Source organism: Trichosurus vulpecula, chromosome 8, assembly GCF_011100635.1.
Source record: "Trichosurus vulpecula isolate mTriVul1 chromosome 8, mTriVul1.pri, whole genome shotgun sequence".
NCBI classification, from domain to species: domain Eukaryota; kingdom Metazoa; phylum Chordata; class Mammalia; order Diprotodontia; family Phalangeridae; genus Trichosurus; species Trichosurus vulpecula.
The window spans coordinates 147,563,798-147,586,593 of NC_050580.1; the positions used below are offsets into that span (position 1 = coordinate 147,563,798).

At 36.0% G+C, this 22,796-nt stretch overlaps 1 protein-coding gene across 1 annotated transcript in view; it reads left to right on the plus strand.

Moving 5' to 3' along the window:
* The window catches only part of RAB8B (RAB8B, member RAS oncogene family), a 96,124-nt gene that overhangs the window by 62,523 nt on the left and 10,805 nt on the right, over positions 1-22,796 (plus strand). Inside the window, exons 2-6 of the mRNA XM_036735142.1 lie at positions 8,424-8,484; positions 12,601-12,661; positions 15,138-15,215; positions 17,496-17,585; positions 19,033-19,098. Of these exons, the coding sequence (XP_036591037.1) occupies positions 8,424-8,484; positions 12,601-12,661; positions 15,138-15,215; positions 17,496-17,585; positions 19,033-19,098 (356 nt within the window). The remainder of the gene's footprint in view (positions 1-8,423; positions 8,485-12,600; positions 12,662-15,137; positions 15,216-17,495; positions 17,586-19,032; positions 19,099-22,796) is intronic.

The window sequence follows — 22,796 nt, forward strand, 5'->3', positions numbered from 1 at the left end:
CCCTGTGGCTCTAGAATATCAGGGCAGTTCTCCTTGATCATTTCTTGAAAGATGATATCTAGGCTCTTTTTTTGATCATGGCTTTCAGGTAGTCCAATAATTTTTAAATTATCTCTCCTGGATCTATTTTCCAGGTGAGTGGTTTTTCCAATGAGATATTTCACATTGTCTTCTATTTTTTTCGTTCCTTTGGTTCTGTTTTATAATATCTTGATTTCTCATCAAGTCACTAGCTTCCACTTGCTCCAATCTGATTTTTAAGGTAGTATTTTCTTCAGTGGTATTTTAGACCTCCTTTTCCATTTGGTTAATTCTGCCTTTCAAGACATTCTTCTCCTCATTGGCTTTTTGGAGCTCTTTTGTCATTTGAGTTAGTCTATTTTTTAAGGTGTTGTTTTCTTCAGTATATTTTTCAGTATTTTTTTGGGTCTCCTTCAGCAAGTCATTGATTTGTTTTTCATGGTTTTCTTGCATCCTTCTCATTTCTCTTCCCAATTTTTCCTCTACTTCTCTAACTTGCTTTTCCAAATCCTTTTTGAGCTCTTCCATGGCCTGAGACCATTTCATGTTTTTCTTAGAGGCTTTTGTTGTAGGCTCTTTGACTTTGTTGACTTCTTCTGTCTGTATGTTTTGGTCTTCTTTGTCACCAAAGAAAGATTCCAAAGTCTGAGACTGAATCTGGGTGCGTTTTCACTGCCTGGCCATATTCCCTGCCAACTAACTTGACCCTTGAGTTTTTCAGCGGGGTATGACTGCTTTTGTAGAGTTAACAGAACTATGTTCCAAGCCTGGGGGGATGCGCCAGCTCTGCCACACCAGCACTCCTCCTTCCCCAAGAACCCCCAACCTGGACAGGACTTAGATTTTCAGCAGGCTCTTCACTCCTGCTCTGATCTGCCTCTTAATTCCTCCCACCAGGTGGGCCTGGGGCCGGAAGCAACTGCAGCTGTACTTCTGTAGCTGCCCCACCTCCGCTGCCCCCGGGGTGGTGGCCAAACCACAAACTCCTTCCATTCTGCAGCTTTTCCCACTAACCTTCTCTGTTGTCTTTGGTGTTTGTGGGTTGAGAAGTCTGGTAACTGCTGCAGCTCACTGATTCAGGGCACTAGGGCACGCTCCACCCGGCTCCTGGTCTGCGCGCCCACTCTGGGTTCTGCTCCACTCCGTGCTGCTCTGTTCCCAGCTTCGTGAGGGATAGACCTTACCCAGAGACCATCCAGGCTGTCCTGGCCTAGAGCCCTGCTTCCCTCTGCTAATTTGTGGGTTCTGCAGTTCTAGAATTGGTTCAGAGCCATTTTTTATAGGTTTTTGGAGGGACTCGGTGGAGAGCTCACTCTAGTCCCTGTTTTCCAGCCGCCATCTTTGCCATTTAGTTTTCTTGCCCCTCTAGAAATAATTGACTTCTCCATAGTGCTCTCAACTGGATGAAAAGTGTTTGTCAGTGCAATAGCATGCCTTTATTAAAATGGGCTCCTGTGAATGTAGTTTGGCCTGGTGTTATAGGGATGTCAGTAAAGAATGTAAAGGCCCCTAAAGAATATTTTGGCACTGTATTCATTTTTATACTTTATACATATATATTTTATATATGGGTGTTCATGGGAATACATTGTTTTAAAGTAGCTGTGGGCCATGGGGGAAAAATACCTAATGGAGCTTTTTCCATTTGGTCCAGACTTTGGTGTTGTAATACATCAGTGATAGCTAATAACTAATATTTCAGACTGAAGTAAAGACTTCTCCTTTGCATCTATCCAGTGTCATAATATTACTGGTCTGTTTGACAGAGCCAACCTGGATTGTACAGTTCTTATGATCATATTGTGCTGAGGAATTCCTTATCACTCCAAGGATAAGAAAACAATTCTTAAAACAATACTTTTAAAATTATTTTGGGACATATTGCAAATTGGCTTGTATAAGTTTATTACGACACTGTGCATGTATTTTAGGGTATATATTATACACTTTGAAATCTTGTTTTATAGGGTATTTATATCAGAATAATTAGCAGCTTTAGAGTGGTAGAAATTTGAATTTTAAAATGAGCTTATATGTGCAAAGTGCTTTATCAACATGAAATTAGTGCTATACAAATGTTAATATTATTATCATTATTAATAGTGGTAGTAGAAGGAGGAGGAGGAGGAGGAGAAGAGAGGAGAAAAGAAGGAAAGCATAAAGGAAGGAGTGGAGGAAGGAAAGATGGAAAGAGGAATGGTTTTTATTGCCAAATTGGAAAATATCTTTCTTTTATGCCACTTATGTTGGTTTTTCTCTTATCCTTTCACTTGCCTATGTTCCATCTGTTTGTTTTAACCTTGCTAGTCAGTAATAGATTGTTATAATTATCCATCTGTTATACTAGACATGGTAGATTATAAGTGCCACTTAATTTTGCAGCAGTTTAGTGACAGTAATACTGGTTTGCATCAAGAGGCTAACAAGATCCTTAACATTGTAAGTTGCACATCTGGCACAGCTTTCTTTTTGGATTGGATGGTAGAATGACTTCATTTTTTCCCACTCAAGACATTAGTTTGTGCGTTCTTAAAAGAATGTTCCTTTTGTCAATAGCTGAATCATACTGACTAGGCAAAGCAGATTATTTGATTTTATATCTTTTGGAATGGTATAAAAATAATACTTACAGGAGTAGGGTGACTTTGGGACTCTTTGTGGAAAATAGTGAAACAGGTAATAATTATTTCAGGCGCAATTATTATCTGATTTTTTAAAATATGCATCCTAGCTTCTATTCTCTAACCGTTTTCTTTTTGGTAAAATCTATTTCAGTAGTTCTGTTTAGCTTTGTTAACTTTATGTGGGATATTTTTACAATTTAAATTTTTTTATTTGTTTCAGAATTAATGGAAAGTACAATACATATTCAATGCTTGGGTCTAAAGAATTAGTTTCAATATATTTTTTCAGTGTCATTTTTCAGTGTTATTTTTTCTAGTGATAATTTCAGTGACTTACCACTTGGGCTTTCTTATAGCAATAGATCATAAAGACAGTGTTTTTACTTCATCTTTTAGTTTTATAGGGACCCAGCAAATGAAAGTCATAACTGGCTCATATACAGAAAGTATAAACAAGGAAATCCCCTGTTTAGAAGATTAGTAGACTCAAGTAGTTTTCTAATTTTTAAGGTACATTGTCTAAGAAACAATTAATTGAGAAAAAGAATAGCAAACTTCACTAGTCTTGTTTTTGGATTTTTTTGTTACAGGTTGCCATGAATTTATGGTAGGGAAAGAAACTGAAGTCTTAGGAATATTTAAAGCCTTTTTCCTGCGAGGAATTTTAGATCAGAATTTGGGTATTTGACAAAATATAAATGCTTTTCAAGAAAGTTTACAAAATACTTGTTTAATGATCAGCTCTAAAGCTAACATTTCAACATTGGCATGCATATTACTACTTCCTGACTAATTAGCAGTTATTTACACATTTAATTTTAAATGCGTAAAATTTGTAAGAGACTTGTCATGCTTCAATTTTGTCATTCTCAAATGATAATAGAAATGCTAAATTAATTTTGCTGACTGGATATACAGCTTAAAAAAACTTTTCTACATGTTTCATCATTGTCATCAGAATTTTCACAACAATATGATTGCATTTTATTTTCTGTTCATCTTTTCCCCTTTGACATTTTTATACTTTTAGTATTTTAGAAACCCTTTATCCACATGTGGGTATGTGCTTATATTTTTATTATTAGTTGTCATGTGACTTATCTCCTATCAGAAAATTTGAGAGTTAAGTAGATAATTTACTTTTTAATCTGTAAGATGCCTTGAGTTGCCTAGCTATATTATTAACTTCAGTGTTTTAGCCTTTAGCTTTTGTATTGTTATGGCTCAAAACAAAATGAGGAAATCCTTTCATATTTATAATTCACATATTGATTTTTGCCTCTTGCTAGCGTACTTTGAATTTGCTGTTGTAGCATCCTCAGTGTCTAGTATTGCACTTAATTTAGTACTAAGTAGAAAACCACTATTGACATGAACAGATATGTAACCTGTTCCACAGGAAGTGGTAGCATATATCGCTATTGATTTATGTTGTAAACATAATCAGCTTGCCATTTCCTATTCGCAAAATAGATAGGCAGAGGAATTATTTAATATCTTTTGGTCCATTTTATTTTCTTTAGTTTTCTGATTATGTGTTTGGTATTCAATATTTTCTGTCAAGTTCAAAATGTTTGCTGGATACTTAAGTTAGTTTATTTATAAACCTTTTTCTCCATTGTGGTCAGATTAGACTCATTTGGAAATGATTAGTCTATTCATGTTTATTCCAAGTTAATACTAAAATATATTGCAAAAATTCAGTGAAATTTTCTTTTTTGAGAGTTCTAATAGAAACCTGGGAGTCTCAAGTGATTTTCCTTAGAAAAATTTTGAGTGATTTAACAAACAAGATAAATAGATACATTGTGAAAACAGGCTATTGTGAACTAATAGACTATATTTTTTTATGAAGAATGGTTCCGTTAATAATTATTTAGTGTAAATAAAATTCTGAATTCTATTTTTTCCATGCAAAAGATTATTAAAATCCTTTCTCCTGTGGGAAAAATAAAAATTTGGTCCATAACTCATCTCTTACATTTTACCTCACATTTGTTCCAAATAAAGAATTTCAGGTATTTAAAAATATTTTAAAATTCCTTTATAAGTATAAAATAAAATGTATCTGTTGGCAAAATTATTGAAACTTGAGATCTGTAACTTTTTTTTTCTTTTTCTTTTTTTTTGTTTTTTTTTAAATTTAATTTATTTAATATATTTAGTCTTCAGCACTGATTTTCACAAGAGTTTGAATTACGAATTTTCTTCTTATTTCTCCCCTCCCACCCACTTCAAGATGGTGTATATTCTGGTTGCCCCGTTCCCCAGTCAGCCCTCCCTTCTGTCACCCCACTCCCCCCCATCCCTTTTTCCTTTCCTTTCTTGTAGGGCAAGATAAATTCCTATGCCCTATTGCCTGTGTATCTTATTTCCTAGTTACCTGCAAAAAGTTTTTTTTTGTTTTTAACATCTGTTTTTAAAACTTTGAGTTCCAAATTCTCTCCCCTCTTCCCTCCCCACCCACCCTCCCTAAGAAGGCAAGCAATTCAACATAGGCCACATGTGTATCATTATGTAAAACCCTTCCACAATACTCATGTTGTGAAAGACTAACTATATTTTGCTCCTTCCTAACCTACCCCCCTTTATTGAATTTTCTCCCTTGACCCCGACCCTTTTCAAAAGTGTTTGTTTTTGATTACCTCCTCCCCCTATCTGCCCTCCCTTCTGTCTTCCCCCCCTTTTTATCTTCTTCCTCCTTCTTTCCTGTGCGGTAAGATACCCAATTGAGTGTGTATGGTATTCCCTTCTCAGGTCAAATCTGATGAGAGCAAGATTCACTCATTCCCCCTCACCTGCCCCCTCTTCCCTTGCTACAGAACTGCTTTTTCTTGCCACTTTTATGCGAGATAATTTACCCCATTCTATCCCTCCCTTTCTCCCTCTCTCAATATATTCCTCTGTCATCCCTTAATTTGATGTTTTTAGATATCATCCCTTCATATTCAACTCACCCTGTGCCCTCTGTCTATATATATACACATATGTATATACATACATACATACACACACACACACACACACACACACACACACACATATATGCATATTCTCTTCAGCTACCCTAATACTGAGGTCTCATGAATCATACACATCATCTTTTTATGTAGGAATGTAAACAAAACAGCTCAACTTTAGTAAGTCCCTTATGATTTCTCTTTCTTGTTTACCTTTTCATGCTTCTCTTGATTCTTGTGTTTGAAAGTCAGATTTTCTATTCAGCTCTGGTCTTTTCACTGAGAAAGCTTGAAAGTCCTCTATTTTATTGAAAGTCCATATTTTGCCTTGGAGCATGATACTCAGTTTTGCTGGGTAGGTGATTCTTGGTTTTAATCCTAGCTTCTTTGACCTCCAGAATATCATATCCCAAGCCCTTCTGTCCCTTAATGTAGAAGCTGGTAGATCTTGTGTTATCTTGACAGCTTAAAGGATCAAAGGGCTTGGAATATGATGACCTCCGGAATATCGTATTCCAAGCCCTTTGATCCTTTAATGTAGAAGCTGCTAGATCTCATGTTATCCTGATTGTGTTTCCACAATACTCAAACTGTTTCTTTCTGGCTGCTTGCAGTATTTTCTTCTTGATCTGTGAGCTCTGGAATTTGGCGACAATATTCATAGGAGTTTTCTTTTTGGAATCTATTTGAGGAGGTGATCTGTGGATTCTTTCAATTTATATTTTGCCCTGTGGCTCTAGAATATCAGGGTAGTTCTCCTTGATCATTTCTTGAAAGATGATATCTAGGCTCTTTTTTCGATCATGGCTTTCAGGTAGTCCAATAATTTTTTAATTATCTCTCCTGGCTCTATTCTCCAGGTCAGTGCTTTTTCCAATGAGATATTTCACATTGTCTTCCACTTTTTCATTCCTTTGGTTCTGTTTTATAATATCTTGATTTCTCATCAAGTCACTAGCTTCTACTTGCTCTGGTCTAATTGTTAAGGTAGTATTTTCTTCAGTGGTCTTTTGGACCTTCTTTTCCATTTGGCTAATTCTGCCTTGTTGTTCAGTCATATCTGATTCTTCATGACCCTGTGGACCATACTGTCCATGGGGTTTTCTTGGCAAAGATACTGGAATAGTTTGCCATTTCCTTCTCCAGTATATTAAGGCAAACAGAGATTAAGTGACTTGCCCACTGTCAAATAGCTGGTAAGTGTCTGAGGCTGGATTTGAACTCAGGTCTTCTTGACTCCAGGCCCAGCGCTCTATTCAATGAGCCATCTGGCTGCTGCTAGCAGCGTCATGGGCAGCACTTAATAAATGCTTATTGTTTTATGGTTTTCAGGGTGTCTATTGATTCTCAATTTCTCTCACCTAGACCTTTTTTTTCTAAGTCTGTGTTTTTATATCATATATTTTACAGTTTCTTCCATTTGTTCAATTATTTGGACTTTGTTACAATATTTCTTGCTCTCTAATGGAGTCATTGATTTCTATTTGATACATTCTACTTTTCTTGAAGGCTGTTACTTAGGAGGTTTGCCACTTTCAGTTCTAACCTATTTATTCTCCTTACAATTCTTTCCTCCTGAGCCACACACACACACACACACACACACACACACACACACCCCGTCATACAAAACAAATCTGCACATTAACTATGCTGAAAAAGAAAAAGAAAAAAATGCTTCATTTTGTTCTCTGAGTCTATCATCTCTTTATCAGGAGGTGGATGGCATGCTTCATCATGAGTCCTCTGGATTTGTGGTTCATTACTGTATTGATTAGAGTTTTCATTCTTTCATTTTTTCAAAGAATAGAAATATAGTCTTGTGGGGGTGGCCAAATATAGAAGTGGAACCACCTCTAGAACCAGATTAAAGAATATGATATAGCAGTGCACACTTATCACAATACCATCCTGTAGAGAGACGGCAAGAATTTAGTAAATTACTACTCATTCCTAGTTACTAACTGGTATCTTTAAAGCTTAATTTACTTATAATAAATAAACATTACTTTAAGGTAATAAGCTGATATTTGTAAAGTGTTTGTAGTTCTTGATTAAAATGAACTATTTAAGTGTTCACAGCATTAGTAGTCCAAAAAGGGAGACTAAAATGCCTGAGTCCCAAATAGCTTTCCCACACTGTCAGACCTGCTGATTGCCTTTGAGCCTAATACAAGTAAATAAAGCTAGGCAGCTAAGATTCTAGTATGAAGGCTCTTTTGATGGTACATAGAAATATCTATACAATATATGCTAGCTCTATATTAATGTGAAGGACTTTAATTTTTAATAGCTTTTTGGACTTATTCATTCATTCATTTTTTAAAAATTATGTACGGTACATTAGTGGTAGGGGATGAAAGAAACAAAAAGATTAAAAAGACATGGCTCTTGCCTTTAGGGGACTTATGCTCTAGTTATAGAGCTTTAATGGTCAGATCAGAGAAGAGAAAGAGAAAGTCTCCAAGAGTTCTAATCCTTTTACCAGGGTGAAAAAACCTCAAGAATTTAAGCTAACATTGACATCTATTTCAGGAACAGAACGTGTTACCTAGTCTTACCAAATTATGGAATCCTTATACATGTATTGCATCTAGAGATACTAAAGTTTGTAATATACTATATTTCATGTGTGTTGGAATTCTCTGCAAAGTAGTTGACATTCCTTTCTTCAGCATGAGTTATATTATTCAAAGAAAACATACCATTCACACCCTCTTTGTGTGCACATTTTCTAGTGCGTTGGAGAATATTAAATTCAATGGAAATCTTTGTTTTTTCTTGAAACTTAACCACAAATATATATTTTTTTGAACAGGAATTGACTTTAAAATAAGAACAATAGAGCTGGATGGAAAGAAAATCAAACTGCAGATCTGGTAAGTCAGGCACGAGTGCACCCCCTTTAGCTTAATCAGGAATATGAACAATATCCCACTGACAAAAGCATCTTAATTTTATCAGATACTATTAGAGAAAACTAGGAAAGTAATGAACACTGTATTCTGACTCCATTTAAAACAAAGGCCTCCAAATATGGAAAAGATTTCTTTTTCTTTTTTTAATCTTTCTAGATATCTACACATCCCACCCACACAGCAAATGCTAAGTAGCTGAAGCAATGAGACTAGATAAATTTATGATGGAAATACCTCTCTTCACTTTTGAACCTGAATAGAGGTGAACATTGGCATGGGAGATGAGGAAAAGATTAGTACCATCTCCCATCTCTATTCCCACAGTAAGTGAAAAGGAATGAAGCACATCTTTAGGTTTATCTAAGTGCTTCTCTATTGTGATCACTTGACTTTTACTTTTATGTTTAGCTAGTTAAATGCCTATAACTAGGTGGCTCATTGGATAGAGTACTGGGCCTAGTATCAGGGAGACCTCAGTTTTAAATCCAGCCTCAGACACTTAATAACTGTGTGACCCTGAGCAAGTCACTTAACCTCTTTCTGCCTTAATCCATTGGAGAAGGAAATAGCAAAACACTACGGTATCTTTGCCAAGAAAACACCATGGAGAGTATTGGTATGACATAATCCATGGAGTCATGAGTTGGACACAACTGAACCACTGAACTTTAAATGCCTGAGGAATTTAACAAAGGCCCCAGAATAGAATAAGGAAAGGACAGGCTGGAATGAATCTGGGAAGTTGCAGAGTCTGCATTTAATGACTCCAAGCTTCTTCTTGGAACACCAATATTCTCTTGGTGACCCAGTGATTCTGTATGACTTTGAAACATGGAATAGGCCATTCATATGAATTTCCATGAGCCAAGATGGTGGAATAAGCAGTAAGTTGATCCAACCCTCCCTTATTGACCTCAAAAAACCTGGAAAATATTGCCCTAAGAAAAATCCTAGAACACTGGAGCCAGCAGAAAGACAGGGTGTGGATTCTTTTAGTCTGTGAGACTTGAGGGATTAACAGGAAAGGGCCCTCTCACTCTGGTGGAAGGGGGACAGTACAGGATGGGAGGTGTCCCAGCAAGCAGCAATCCCCACCTCAGCAAACCAGCGGGAGATCCTAAGCTTTAGAAGGTGGTAGAGCAGGCAAGTGCCAACACCAGCCCACCCCCCCTCATGCTGCCGCCCCCCCATTCCCCCTGCATGGAGAATCACCACATATGCCTGTGGGCAGCTGAACCTCTCCATGCTTCAGCACAGCCCCGGGTGAGCGGCTGTCCACCCCCACCCTACTAGCTTTAGTGTAGCACCAGGAAAATGCTGAAAAACCACACTTGGCCTCAGCACATACCGGCCACCACCACCAGCTCCAGCTTAGCACTAGATAAGCTACCAGACCCCTACAGCCTCCAGCTGCCAGCATCTGAGGTCCCAGCACACAAAGCCAGTGATCGGGCCCTGTACCTCAGCACAAGAAGGTTGGGACAGTGTCTCCTGTGCCCCAGAAGCAGAGATCAACTTTAAAAGCCAGGAAAAAGACAAACACCATGAGCAAAAAGCAACGACAAAAAAAACACCACTGATCACAGAGAATTTATTATGGTGGCAGGGAAGATCAAAACACAAATTCAGAAGAGGACAACATTGTCAATATACCCACACGTCTGAAACCTCAAAGGGGAATATTAACTGATCTCAAGCCCAAAAAGCCTTCTTGGAAGAGCTCAAGAAGAATTTTAAAAGTCATGTAAGAGAGGTAGAAGAAAAATTGGGAAAAAATTAGAGGTATGGAAGAGAGAGTCAACAACTTGGAAAAGGAAGGACAAAAAATGTCGGTAGAAAACAATTGGCCAAATGGAAAAACATACACTGAAGAAAACGATTAATTAAAAATTAGAATTGGACAAGTGGAAGCTAATGACTCTATGAGATATCAAGAATCAGTCAAACAAAATCAAGAGAATGAAAAACAGAAGAAAATGAAACATGGAATAATACTTTCCTCAAAGAATTAAAGTTACAGATCCAAAGGGCAATGGAAAGATGCATGCTGAGCCTGTATAGGGTCAGTAATGAAAAAATTTTACAAAAGTAGAGTGAGTAAAAAGATACTAATAAAATTATCTATAGTCAGAAAGGGAGTAGACCAGTAATGTAACAAAAAAGAGAGCCAAACAGATGGATAGTCTGAGTGCTATATTGGTACCCATGCAATGTAAATAAATCTAGAAAAAGAATCCTCGTTTTTTAGATAGACCTTCTGTAGAAAATATGGGAGAATGTGGATAAGAATCTTGAAGCATGAGAAAGCATGGATAGGTTGCAGTCTGCACTGTTGCACTGACAGCCATGGATTCATCCAAACAATTAACTAAGATGGTTCTTATAAATTGACAAATTAAATGGTTTTCTCTTGAGGGCAAAAACCAATTGTCCCTGTCTTCATAGAATCATAAATATCAGAGCCGAAAGAGACCTTAGACATCAGTAGTTTAATTTTCACATAAAGAAAATTGATTCCAGAAAGCGTATATTGCTCAAGGTCACATAGCCAGCTAGTGACAGAATCAGGTTTCCTGACTCTCAGGTCAACACTTTTTCCATCAGACCATGCTGTCTTCATTGGAACGCAGTATCAACAACATAGGTTTTCCTTTAATGATTTAGTACCCAGTGTTACTGGTGCACACATACTCTGTATGGCATAAAAGTTCTAAGTACATCACTAGTCATTCTTTGAACGTTCAAACATTTAATTCTTGACTTTAAATGATGAGTTCTCTTTCCTTTTATGTTTTATCCTAATGTTATTTCCTGTGTGTTTCCAGAGAGAAAGAATTCCTGATCCCATGTCCTTATAATTTTGGGTATGGGAACAAGGAAACATGGGTGCAATAATCTTTGAGAACTTGTTGATGAAAAGATAATTGCAGGTTAAAGAGGAAATTGGATTATATTTCCAGGGTTGCTGTCTGCTGATATCTTTAGAGTGAGCAAGCTTTTGTGATTTTGTTCATTATCACCTCCACTAGCAACCAGTTCTGCATTTAAACCTCCAGGCCCTCACTTCTCATGGCCAGTAAATCTGATGAGGCTGTTCCAAAATATTTGTTCTCTCTGCCCACGGATTTTCATTCCATTGCCCTCCTCTGTATATCTATTTGTTTTTACATGTATCAGACAGATACATGGAATTACATGTTTCAATTTTCTAATAGATTTACCCAATTTCCCCTGAGGCGTGTTGACCTTAGTTAGGTCTACACTAGGCCTTTTTTGTGCATGTTATCTTATCTAGCAATTTGCAAGTGCCTTTTAATGCTACCTAGTTTCTGTGAGTCCAGTTATTTCTAGATACAAATAGCAAATTTTGGGACATTGACTTTCCCAAATGTCAAGAAAATCTGACTTCTCACTAGATATTTCCTGATAAATATAACAAATTTGGAGCCAATTCATTACACAGACCCTAGTGCTTATGGTCTATCACCTACCTAAAAACAAATGATAACTCCAATTTAAGTAGCTTGGAGTTTTTGTTTGAAAGTCTTTAGGATTACTAAAGGATATATATTAGGCTCTGATATCTCAGTTTAATAATGGGCTCTATTGTTCACAAAATTATTCAACAAACCCAGTTTAGCATCTTTTACTGAGTAATTTCTGCATTATTTCAGCCCACTTGATTATTTTGTGAAGAAATCTATATTAAAAGGGAATTTATTAAATCTTTGTAAAAAAAAATTTCAATAGTCCCTCTTGGAGTCAGAAAATTTGAAACTCTTGTATCCTCCCACGAGTTTGGAATGGCATTATATTCCAGTTTCCAGTAGAGTTCACCTATTTTTCTCTTGCTCTGTGGATCCCTGAGATCCAAGATTTTTACAGATGTCTTTGTGATTTCCTGTCAGGTTCTGTAACTGCTACCACCTCCAAATTTCAGGGGCTCCTTGGGTTCCTTTTCTTCTTTCTTAAGAAAATATTGCACTTGTTACCCTTAATAATATCACCCATAGTTTATAGTTTTTCTTCAATAATGATGACTTTTAATATTATTGTTTTCTTTCTTTTGAATTTTAGGGACACAGCTGGGCAGGAAAGATTCCGAACAATCACGACAGCCTATTACAGAGGAGCCATGGTGAGTATATATTAAGGTTTTCTAACTATTCAGGTGAAAATAAAACATTAGTTACTCCTTTTTCAAGAGTATAGCATTGAAGTTAGATTCTAAATTATAGTTGTCATGGTTGAAAGAACTTTCTTGATAAAGAAGAAAACTAGTAATAAAAATGCATTTTTTTTTTGCCATGCTCTTTGCTATTGTCACCTTTTAGTGATAATCACATGGTTACAGGTTCTGAAATTGTCTTGTACTTTAACATATCACTGGCCTTATAACTGTTCACTGTTACCACATTCTTCTTGTGCCTTCTTTAGTCACACCCTGCTGTCACTAAGTCACCTCTTTTCTCTGTGTCCACCCTAACATCATCCCTTTCTTGTGGCTCACCTCTGCTGGGTTTCTTTGGTAGCCTTTTTAACTGGTGAGAAAATAACTGACTGGAAGATTTGCAGCTCTATGAAGCTTGGAATCTAGTGGAGATAAATATTGTCCACCAGATCCTTCTTTGTTACTTCTTGATCCAGCCCCGCTTCGATCCCCTACTTTTTTGGCTATTGTTTTCCCTGGTAGCTGGGGAGAAAGGCTGGCCTGCAGTATAAGCTCAGTTTCAGTCACCATGGCTTATCTCTGGCTCTCAGACCTATGTTCAGGAAGACTCACGTTAAAACCTTGAATTATGATACAAAAATATGTTCAAAGGTACTTTTGGGCTTTAGTACCAATTAGACCTGGAATGTTTTAAGGTACATCCCCATAAATAGCAATCAAAGTTTAAATGGCTTGCCAGTAAGGTGAGAAGTAGGAATACCTAATTGTTATCATAACTCTTCAGCTTTAGACAAATTGCTTAAACTTCCATTCCTTTAATTCATTTTTTGTTAAATTGAGATCTTAATGTGTTAGGAGAAAGATAGTCTAGATTTTGGAGCCAGGTGTTAACTTCCCCATTGTCTTGAAATATGTAATATTAAAATGAAGTGTAATGTTTTTGCTGGTTTATTGACCTTTAAAGTCAAAGACTTTTTCATTATGGTGCTGAGTATTTTAGAAATACTGAAAATAGGGTTTACAGCTTTAATTCGAAGAACATTTACTAAGTATCTTATAAGGACAGGTGAGGTGTTATGGTAGGCTCTGGGGATACAAAGAAAAATGAGAAATATGCCCTCTGCCCACAATTAGCTCACATTCTGGACTGTGTATTTCAATAGATTTGTATAACAAATATGCTGTATTTTAAATATGTATGGTTTTACCTAGATTATTCCTGAAATTTTGACCAGATTTTGAAGAAATCATTTAAAAGTAATATGGTTTCACTCTTAATTCAGAAGCATATATGCATATATGATATATGCAATTTCTTCTTTTTTTTTGACAGAGCAATTGGGGTTAAGTGACTTGCCCAAGGTCACACAGCTAGTACATGTGTCAAGTGCCTGAGGCCAGATGTGAACTCAGGTCCTCCTGACTCCAGGGCCGGTGCTCTACTCACTGCACCACCTAGCTGCCCCATATACAAGGCAATTTCTAAAGAAGCATGAATTGTGCGATGATAATCTATCACAAATGATATTGCTGCTTTTAACATTTCAGTACTAGTCCAGCCATTCTAGAAGGCAGTTTGAAACTGTATCCCTAAAGCAGTATATTAATCTGTGCATACCTTTTTACTCAGTCACTTCACTACTAGGTCTCTACCCTAAAGAGATCAAAGAAAGAGGAAAAGTATCCATAATATATAAAAATATTTGACAGCCCTTTTTGTGGTGGCAAAGAATTGGAAACTGAGGGGATGTACATTATTTAGGGAAATGAGTAAATAAGTTATGGTATATGAATGTGATATAATACTATTGTGCTGTAAGAAATTATTAAAAGGATGGTTTCAGAGAAACCTGGAAAAGCTTACATGAACTGATGCAAAATGAAGTGTGCACAACCAAGAGAACAGATTATACAGTAATCATAATATTGTAAAGACAAACAATTTCCAGAGATTTTGGAACTGTGATCAACACAGTGAACAACTACAATTCCAGAGGACTCATGATAAAACATGTTACCCATTTCCAGATAGAGAGGTGATGGATTTAGGATTCACATTGAGGTTTAAGGATTTTGTTTTGTTTTGGTTTTGATATGACTAATATGAGAATTTGTTTTGTTTGATTATACATGTTTGTTATAGGTTTTGTTTTTCTTGGTTTCTCAATGGGGAAAGAGGAAGAGGGGGGAGGGAAAGAATTAGGACCTAAAAATAAAATAAAATTGAATTAAAAAAATACTCTTTCAGTGCTACTTAATTCTGATTTGTATCATAGGATAAAATGGAATGGTTGTTTCACTTAAAACTAATGTGATTCCTAATGAGAGCTTAATTATGATCAAAGTCTCATAGCACCTTTGTAAGGTGCTTTTAGGAAAGATTCATAAGTAATAACGATATATAATGTAAAAAAATAGTCAAATATGTTTTTTTCTCTTTTAGGGAATTATGCTGGTATATGACATCACTAATGAAAAATCTTTTGAAAATATTAAAAACTGGATAAGAAACATTGAAGAGGTATTTGAGAAAAATTTTTGTTTAGTGGGAAAATTGAGGAGAGGCAAAGTGAATGGGGTCTTTGAAACTAACTTTTCCTCATGGACTAATGAGGCTTTCTTTTGTCTATCTAGGAGTTAGATCAGTTTGCTGAGATGTGTGAAGCTTCTGTGTTATAGAAATTATCTGAAACCATGACCAAAAAAGAGTCTAGATATCATGCTTCAAAAGATTATAATGGAGAACTTCCCAGATTTCTTAAACCTGAGAGAAAAGTAGAAATAAAGAGAATCCATCATCAAATAAGAAAGGCTCAAGTGAAACTTCCAGAAACTTGGTCAGGATCACAGACAATTTAGTAGCCACCACTATGAAGGATCTTGGAATATGATATTCTGGAATGGGAAAGATCTAGGCTTAACAACCAAGAATACTTTACCCAGCAAAATTGAGTATAATGCTGGGGGGGCGGAGGGGAGATGGATCTTTAATGAATTAAAGGACTTCCAAATATTCTTGATGAAAAGAAACTTTGAAGTGCAAACACAGAAGTCAAGAGAAAAAGGTAAACACAGATAATCATGAAGAATCTAACAAGGGTAATGGTACATGTCACTCCTCTGAACCCTATCACCATGAGTAGGTCATAGAAAGCATCTAATTAGAAGGCTTAGCACTGGTTCTATTATGTCTTAACGATCTTAAAAGGAGAATGGGAAGGGAGGAGAAGAAGAATACATAATGAGGAAAGGGAAAGGAAAGTTAGGTTATGTCACATAATCGGGGGTACACAAGTAAAAGTCTATACAAACAAGGAGGAAGAGATGGGAAAGTGGCTGGCGCTTGAACCTTACTCTCATCTAACCTGATCAAAGTTTATACATACACACGCGTGTGCGCACACACACACACAGCTGGGTATAGGAATACATTTTATTCAATAGGGAAATAGGGGGAAGAGGGAAGATGGATAAGGAGGAATTAGAGGGTAGGTAGATTTAGAGACGGCTTAGTCCTCAGCAAAACAAACTGAGAATGTACCGGTAATATGTTTAGCTCTTTTTGTGGTGGCAAAGAATTAGAAACTGGGGGTTCCCATCAGCTGGGGAGTAGCTGAATAAGTTATAGCACAGAAACGTGATAGAGTACTATTGTGTTTTAAGAAATAATGAAGGAGATGGTTTCAGAGAAACCCAGAAACATGCATGGACTGATGAAGAGTGAAATGAACGGTGCCGAGAGAACAATTTATGTAATGATGACGATATGGTAAAGACAATCAACTTTGAAAGACTTAGGAACTCTGGTCAGTGTAATGACCAACCGTGACTCCAAAGCACTGATGATGAAACATGCCGTTCATTTCCTGCTAGAGAAGTGAAAAATTCAGAGTGCAGAATGAGACAACTTTTTTTGGACATGGTCAATGTGGAAATTTATTTTGCTTGACTGTATATTTGTACCTGGAATTTTATTTTTCTTTCTCAATTTGGACTGGGATATGAGGGGGAAGGAAGGTGGATTTTTGCTGACTAAGAAAAATAAAATTTTATTTTAAAAAAGGATGAGAAAAAAAGATCTGGTCCAATCTCTTCATTTTATAGATAATGACACTAAGACCCCAAGAGATTGTCATCAGTCATTATATAGCTAATTAATAGCGACTGTAACTAGAATTCAAGTTGATTCTCAATACAATGTTCTTCCCCCACTAGCTGTTGTTATTTTATTATGATTTTGCCCTTATGACATTTTTTTTCCTTCTTGGCAATCCTTAGATTTGAAGGTCTAAGAGCCGTAGTTTAATTTAAGCTTCATTACACATTTTTTAAATTCAAGAATTTTTTTCTCTTTGACTTTTATAAAAAGGGACTATCAATATGAAATGATTTTTAGGCATATCCATATCAACCTTCCAAAAACTTAATCTTACAATGTTTCTGGATCCAAGATATTTTTCCTACTATTTCATTCCAAGATGTATTATTGGTATTAATCATTCAAAAAGTGAACATTTTGTGGATAGATAAGTTTTATTTCAACTTGTTTATGCATAAAATAGCCAGATCCCAGAATGAAACTAAGCAAATCTTTGCTCAGGCTCTCTGAAGTCTTATGTTATAGCTTCCTCTGTCTTGTTTGCTTTTTTTTCTTTTTAAGGATAAAGCTTTATATCAAACAAATTATTTTGTTTTATTTATTATAAAATGTATATATTTCTGACAGAATTTAGAATTTGACTGTTGAATAACTGTTACTTTCCTCAAGATCCCTTTACGAGGTTTTCTTTTCCCTCTTTAGCATGCCTCTTCAGATGTTGAAAGAATGATCCTGGGCAACAAAAGTGATATGAATGACAAACGACAAGTATCAAAAGAAAGAGGAGAAAAGGTAAATTTTGACTGAATAATAAAATAGTTGAAATTTATCCAAGATAAGCAAACACCATCTGTAGCATTAAAAAAAAAACCCAATAGCTTTTATTCACTGTCCTGAATATGTATTTGTTTTATAGTTCTTTAAAGATATACATTCACCTAAGAAATAATCCATATCAGAAAGGTGTAAATTAGTATTCACATCTGAAGCTACTGAGCTAATAACTCATTGATGAAAAATGTGTTACATGTTGTCTATGAAAAGAAAGGCTTTTTAAACTCCTTACAGCATTAAAGGTCTTATCTCTAAGTTTGTTATGTAAATATACCCAGAAACTTTGAGGGTAAAGGGGTGGGGATCAGACTGTCAGTGAAGTTTTAATAGCTGCTAATTCTCTATTCATAATTTTTGTAAGAACTTTTTACTGCACAATAGTCACATATCACTTTACACAAATAAGCCTTTTAGTTCTTCAAGCTATGAATTAAACTTTTCATTCTGTATTTTTAGAATTTTCATAATTTCATGTCTGCTTAACTCAAGTACTTGGAATTCACTTTTAAAGAATAGCATATTTTTTTATATATCTTTTAAATTGGTTTCAAGTGTTAGTAGTATATAGTTTTTAACTCTTATAATTTAGTTTTATAATTGGCTTAAATGATGTGTACAAGATATAGTTCGTGTGTTTCAAACAGTACTGCAGATTTTTTTCCTCTTACAACATTTACTATTAATGGCCTTCAGTAGTATAAATTACTTACATTTCTATTTGAGAGTAAGTGAAAAAGTAAATAAATATTTCATTAATCAAGAAAAGATAAAGGCATGCATATTTGGTACTTAAACTTGTTTCTGTACTGCTGGATTCTGTTACACCAATGAATCTGTTCTATCACTATTACAATGGCTATTGAAAAATTGTACAAGAAGGGCTAATTTAGGCCCTTAGACCGATGGGCTGACTTAGGCATACCCCAAGTTAACAACAAGAGTTTCTGTTTTAGAGCTAAAAGACAAAAGAATGGCCTTTATCTTGTTGCTCTATAAACAGAAGATATCATATGTGTTCTGAAAAATAAAAGTTGTAAATTTATTACCTGCCACCTGCCTTTTATACTGAAGTCAAATTATTCTATTTACGATTATAATATAGTCTGAATTAGAAGTCAGCATAATTCCAGACTTCCAAGATAGACAGCTTGTTTCTTGCTCTTGAAATGTAAATCTTAGGAACTGTTTATGGGCTTCCTTTGTCTGATCAACTGTGGGGAAGGACTAGGAGAAAACAGGAGGTTACCATATCAGCTTGCAGTCTATTAAAAAAAAGTGTGTGTATATGTGTGTATATTTTATATATATATGTATATATGTATATGTATGTATATTATATATGTACTTGTTTCGGGTATGTGAATAGCTTTATATGTAATAAAAATATTTTTCATTTCTTTTACAGTTAGCAATTGATTATGGAATTAAATTCCTTGAGACAAGCGCAAAATCCAGCATAAATGTAGAAGAGGTAAGAGGTTCTTGGCCAATTAATTTTTATAGTACTTAGAAACTTGTGACAGAACAAATTCCTTGATCATTTTGCCTCTTAACCTAGTAAATAACTTATATTGACAACCTATATTCTGCATTCTCTTTTCTGCAACTGACTTTTATGTTGACTCTGGTTGTTGGATTTTTAGTGTTCACCCTTGACATGGATTGCTGTTGCTCAATAGAGAATTAAGTTCTATTGAATTAAAGATAGAAGGATAATTTCATTTTTTTCATTCATCTAAGAAGTTAGAAGTCTTAGAGTAGCAGACATAGTAGTTTTTCTTACCTATTTGTAACTATTTGTATCATCTTAGAAAAGCCCAAAGCAGAAAGATATTAATTGCTTTCAAATCTGTGCCTTAGAACTCCCTCAGGAGGACTGAACTGTTCCTTTCTTATACACATTTGGAATATATCAAGTATCATGTACTATGACACAATGGCATTTGACAACAATGTATGATTTATCAGAAAATATCTTTAATTAAATGATAATAAATTTCAAGGTTAAAACACACAGAAACCCCTATAAAATCATAAGCTTTTTAAAAGAAAGAATTGTTGATAGTATCCAACATTTAGTTTCTTAAGGCACTTAATTTATAATTTAGCCTTGAATGCATTAAGGGTGTACACAGCAAAAAGCACTTTACTTGAAATCCGGAAACACTCAAGTTCAAATCCCATTTCCCACACTTAATGACATTAAGCTTTTGTGAGTCTGTTTCCTAAATTGTAAATGGGGATAATAATACCTATAGTACCTTTCTCACAAGTTTGTTGTGAGGATAAAATTTTTAAAAAGATTTGAAATGCTTTGTAAAACTTAAAATGCTATATTAATGTCAGCTATACATGCATGCACACACATCTATGTATATATAACATTTATAAAGCACATTTATAAACCACTTTACGTGTGTCATCTCATTCATAACAACCCTGTAAGGAGTGAGTACAACTATTATTAGTAGATCCATTTTATAAAAGAGGAAACAGAGATTCATAGAGCTAAGTGGACATTCCAAAGGTTGTATAGCTACTAAAAAGCAGAACTGCCCATGTCTTCGGACTCCCAAATTCATATTATTCTCTCTATGCTAAAAGGATAGTTACTGAACTTTTGATTTCATTGGTATAGGGAACTACTGGACTACATAGGGAACTACATTTTCTAGCAATGCAGCTTGGCAACTTCTCTGCAATTTATAATCTTAGAGAGTTTCCTAGCATGCTGAGAAATTAATTTACTTGCCCAGGAACACATGGCCAGTAGGCATCAGAGGCAGGACTTGAACCCAGATCATTTTGGTCTGACGCCAACTCTCAACCTACTATGCCATGCTGCTTTTATATTATACTATTTAAAATATGGTAAAAATGCCTTAGACAACTACAAATTAAGTGATTTTGAGAATTCCACTTTTGACTGAAGGTAGCAAGTGATCAGAGAAGACCATGAAATAGGTAAGAGTGTTCAAGTTGAGCTTTGGAGGATGAGAACGATTTCTTGAGATAGAGATGAAGTAGATGAGATGAGTGTGTTTTAGGGATGATGCAGTATGAGCAAAGATATAGAGGAACAGAATTTTTCGGCTTGGCTGAATAATCTACAATGAAAGCAGAAAGGCAGGTTAGGGGCAGGTTGTAAAATGCTCTAAAAACCCGAGGAGTGAATCATGTGACCAACAAGATGGAGGACTAGACATTTCCTCAGTCAGTAAATAATCATTTATTAAATAGTTATGTTAGAGGCGGGTCTGATTCCACCAGTATCCAGTTGGTGTTGGAATGAAATGAGACTTTCATGGATCATTCATCAGTTAACAGAACTGAGCTTTACTTAGCCTTAACATAGGAGAACGATATTCAACTAGCATACAGTAGCACTCAGCCTCAGTAGATATGGCCCCTCTCGCCTCCTTATGGAAAAGTGTCTGATCAGTAGAACAGGGAAATGTGACTTGAGCAGCCTAACCTCAAGTCAGAAGGGCCTGGATGGGCTTTGGGTGACCAGAAATCCATGTCAATCTGGCCTGAGGCCACCAAGAAGCTGTTTAACACATGCTTGACTTGAGCCTCAGTAGCCTGCAATGCTCAAGTCATAAGAACAGCTTTTTCACCTTTAAGGGGAAAAATCTAACCTTGGTAAGTAGCAATTCTATTATAATTTACGATTTGCCAGGCATTGTGCTAAGCACCAGGAATATAAAGAAAGTCAAAAATGAAGTCTTTGTCCTCAAAGGTCTTAAATTCTAATTGAGGAGAAAACCAAACAATCTTTATATATATTATATATTATATGTATGTATATATATGTATATACATGATATATGTAGTGTAAATTGGAGATGATCCCAGAGGGGGTACTTGCAGTGGGGGAGAAAACGAGGGAGAAGGCATCTTGCAGAGGCTGAATTTAGTTGAATCATAAAAGAAGCAGGGAATCCAAAAGGAAAAGATGAGGAAGGAGAATTCCAGGCAGGCACAAGACACAGCCAATGAAAATGCAGAGTGAGATGTAGTATCATGTACAGTGCTTCCTCGAGACCCACAGTTTCAAGAAGTGCTGCAGGGGTCACAAGTGGAAAAAGTTTAAGAAGTCCTGTTCTAGAATATCCAGAAGAGAGCAATTAGCAGTGCCAAAAGTTGCAGAGAAAGTAAGAATGCTGAGGATCAAAAGGAAAACATTAGATTTGATAAATAAGAGGTCACTGGTAATTTTGGAGAGGTTAGAAGCCAAACTACAGATGGTTTAGAAGAGGGTCAGAGGAGAAGAATTGGAGGCACCAGTTTTAGGTGCCTTTCTCAAGTAAACAAGTCAAGTCAGCAAGTGTGGTTTAGTCAACTAGGAGTTTAGCCACAAAAAGGAGGAGAGGTAGAGGTATTGGAGATACGTAGGTATTGGCTAATGTAGATTATAGGATAGTGAGGATTTTTTAAGGATAGAGGAGACATGAGTATTTTTGTAGGCAGCAGGGAAGCAACCAGGAGACATGGGGAAATTAAAGATAGTGGGGAAAGTGGGTATGTTAGAAGGAGAAATCTGTTGGAGAAGATGGAATGGAATCCAAGGTACACGGAGAAGGCTTTGTCTTGGCAAGGAGAACAGTCACCTCTTCATGTAAGAAAGGGTGAAGGAAGAAGCAGTGGAGGCGGATGTCTGAGTGATGTGAAAAGAATTCTCAACAAATGGCCTCAATTTTTTTTTGTGTGAAGTAGGAGGTAGGGTCCTTAGCTAAGAGGTTGGGGAAAGGGGATTGCTTGGGAGGCTTGAGGAAGAATGAAGGTTTGGTGATGAGTGGGAGTGAAGCAAGTAGGGAGTTGTAAAAGTATTGCCTTATTGCAGTGCCCAGTTAAGATTATGTAACAAATTTGTCTCTTGATTTTCTCTAGTTTCATTCAATACAGCAAAGGCTCCTAGGAGTAATGGTGGGAGAAATCCGTGGTTGGAGTTTGACAAAGCATGATCAGTAATAGGATAAAGGGGGCAAGGGACTTTAGTGTAAAGGATAAGATAGAATTTAACTGGTTCACAAGATAGGGAAGGGTGGAGATTATAGCCATGTTTGGGGTGATAGCCTGAAAAGGAACTGTGGGATAGAGGGACTGGAGAGTATAGCAAGGGTGAAAAATAGGGTTAAAGCTTATAAGGCAGAGGGAAAGAGGGAA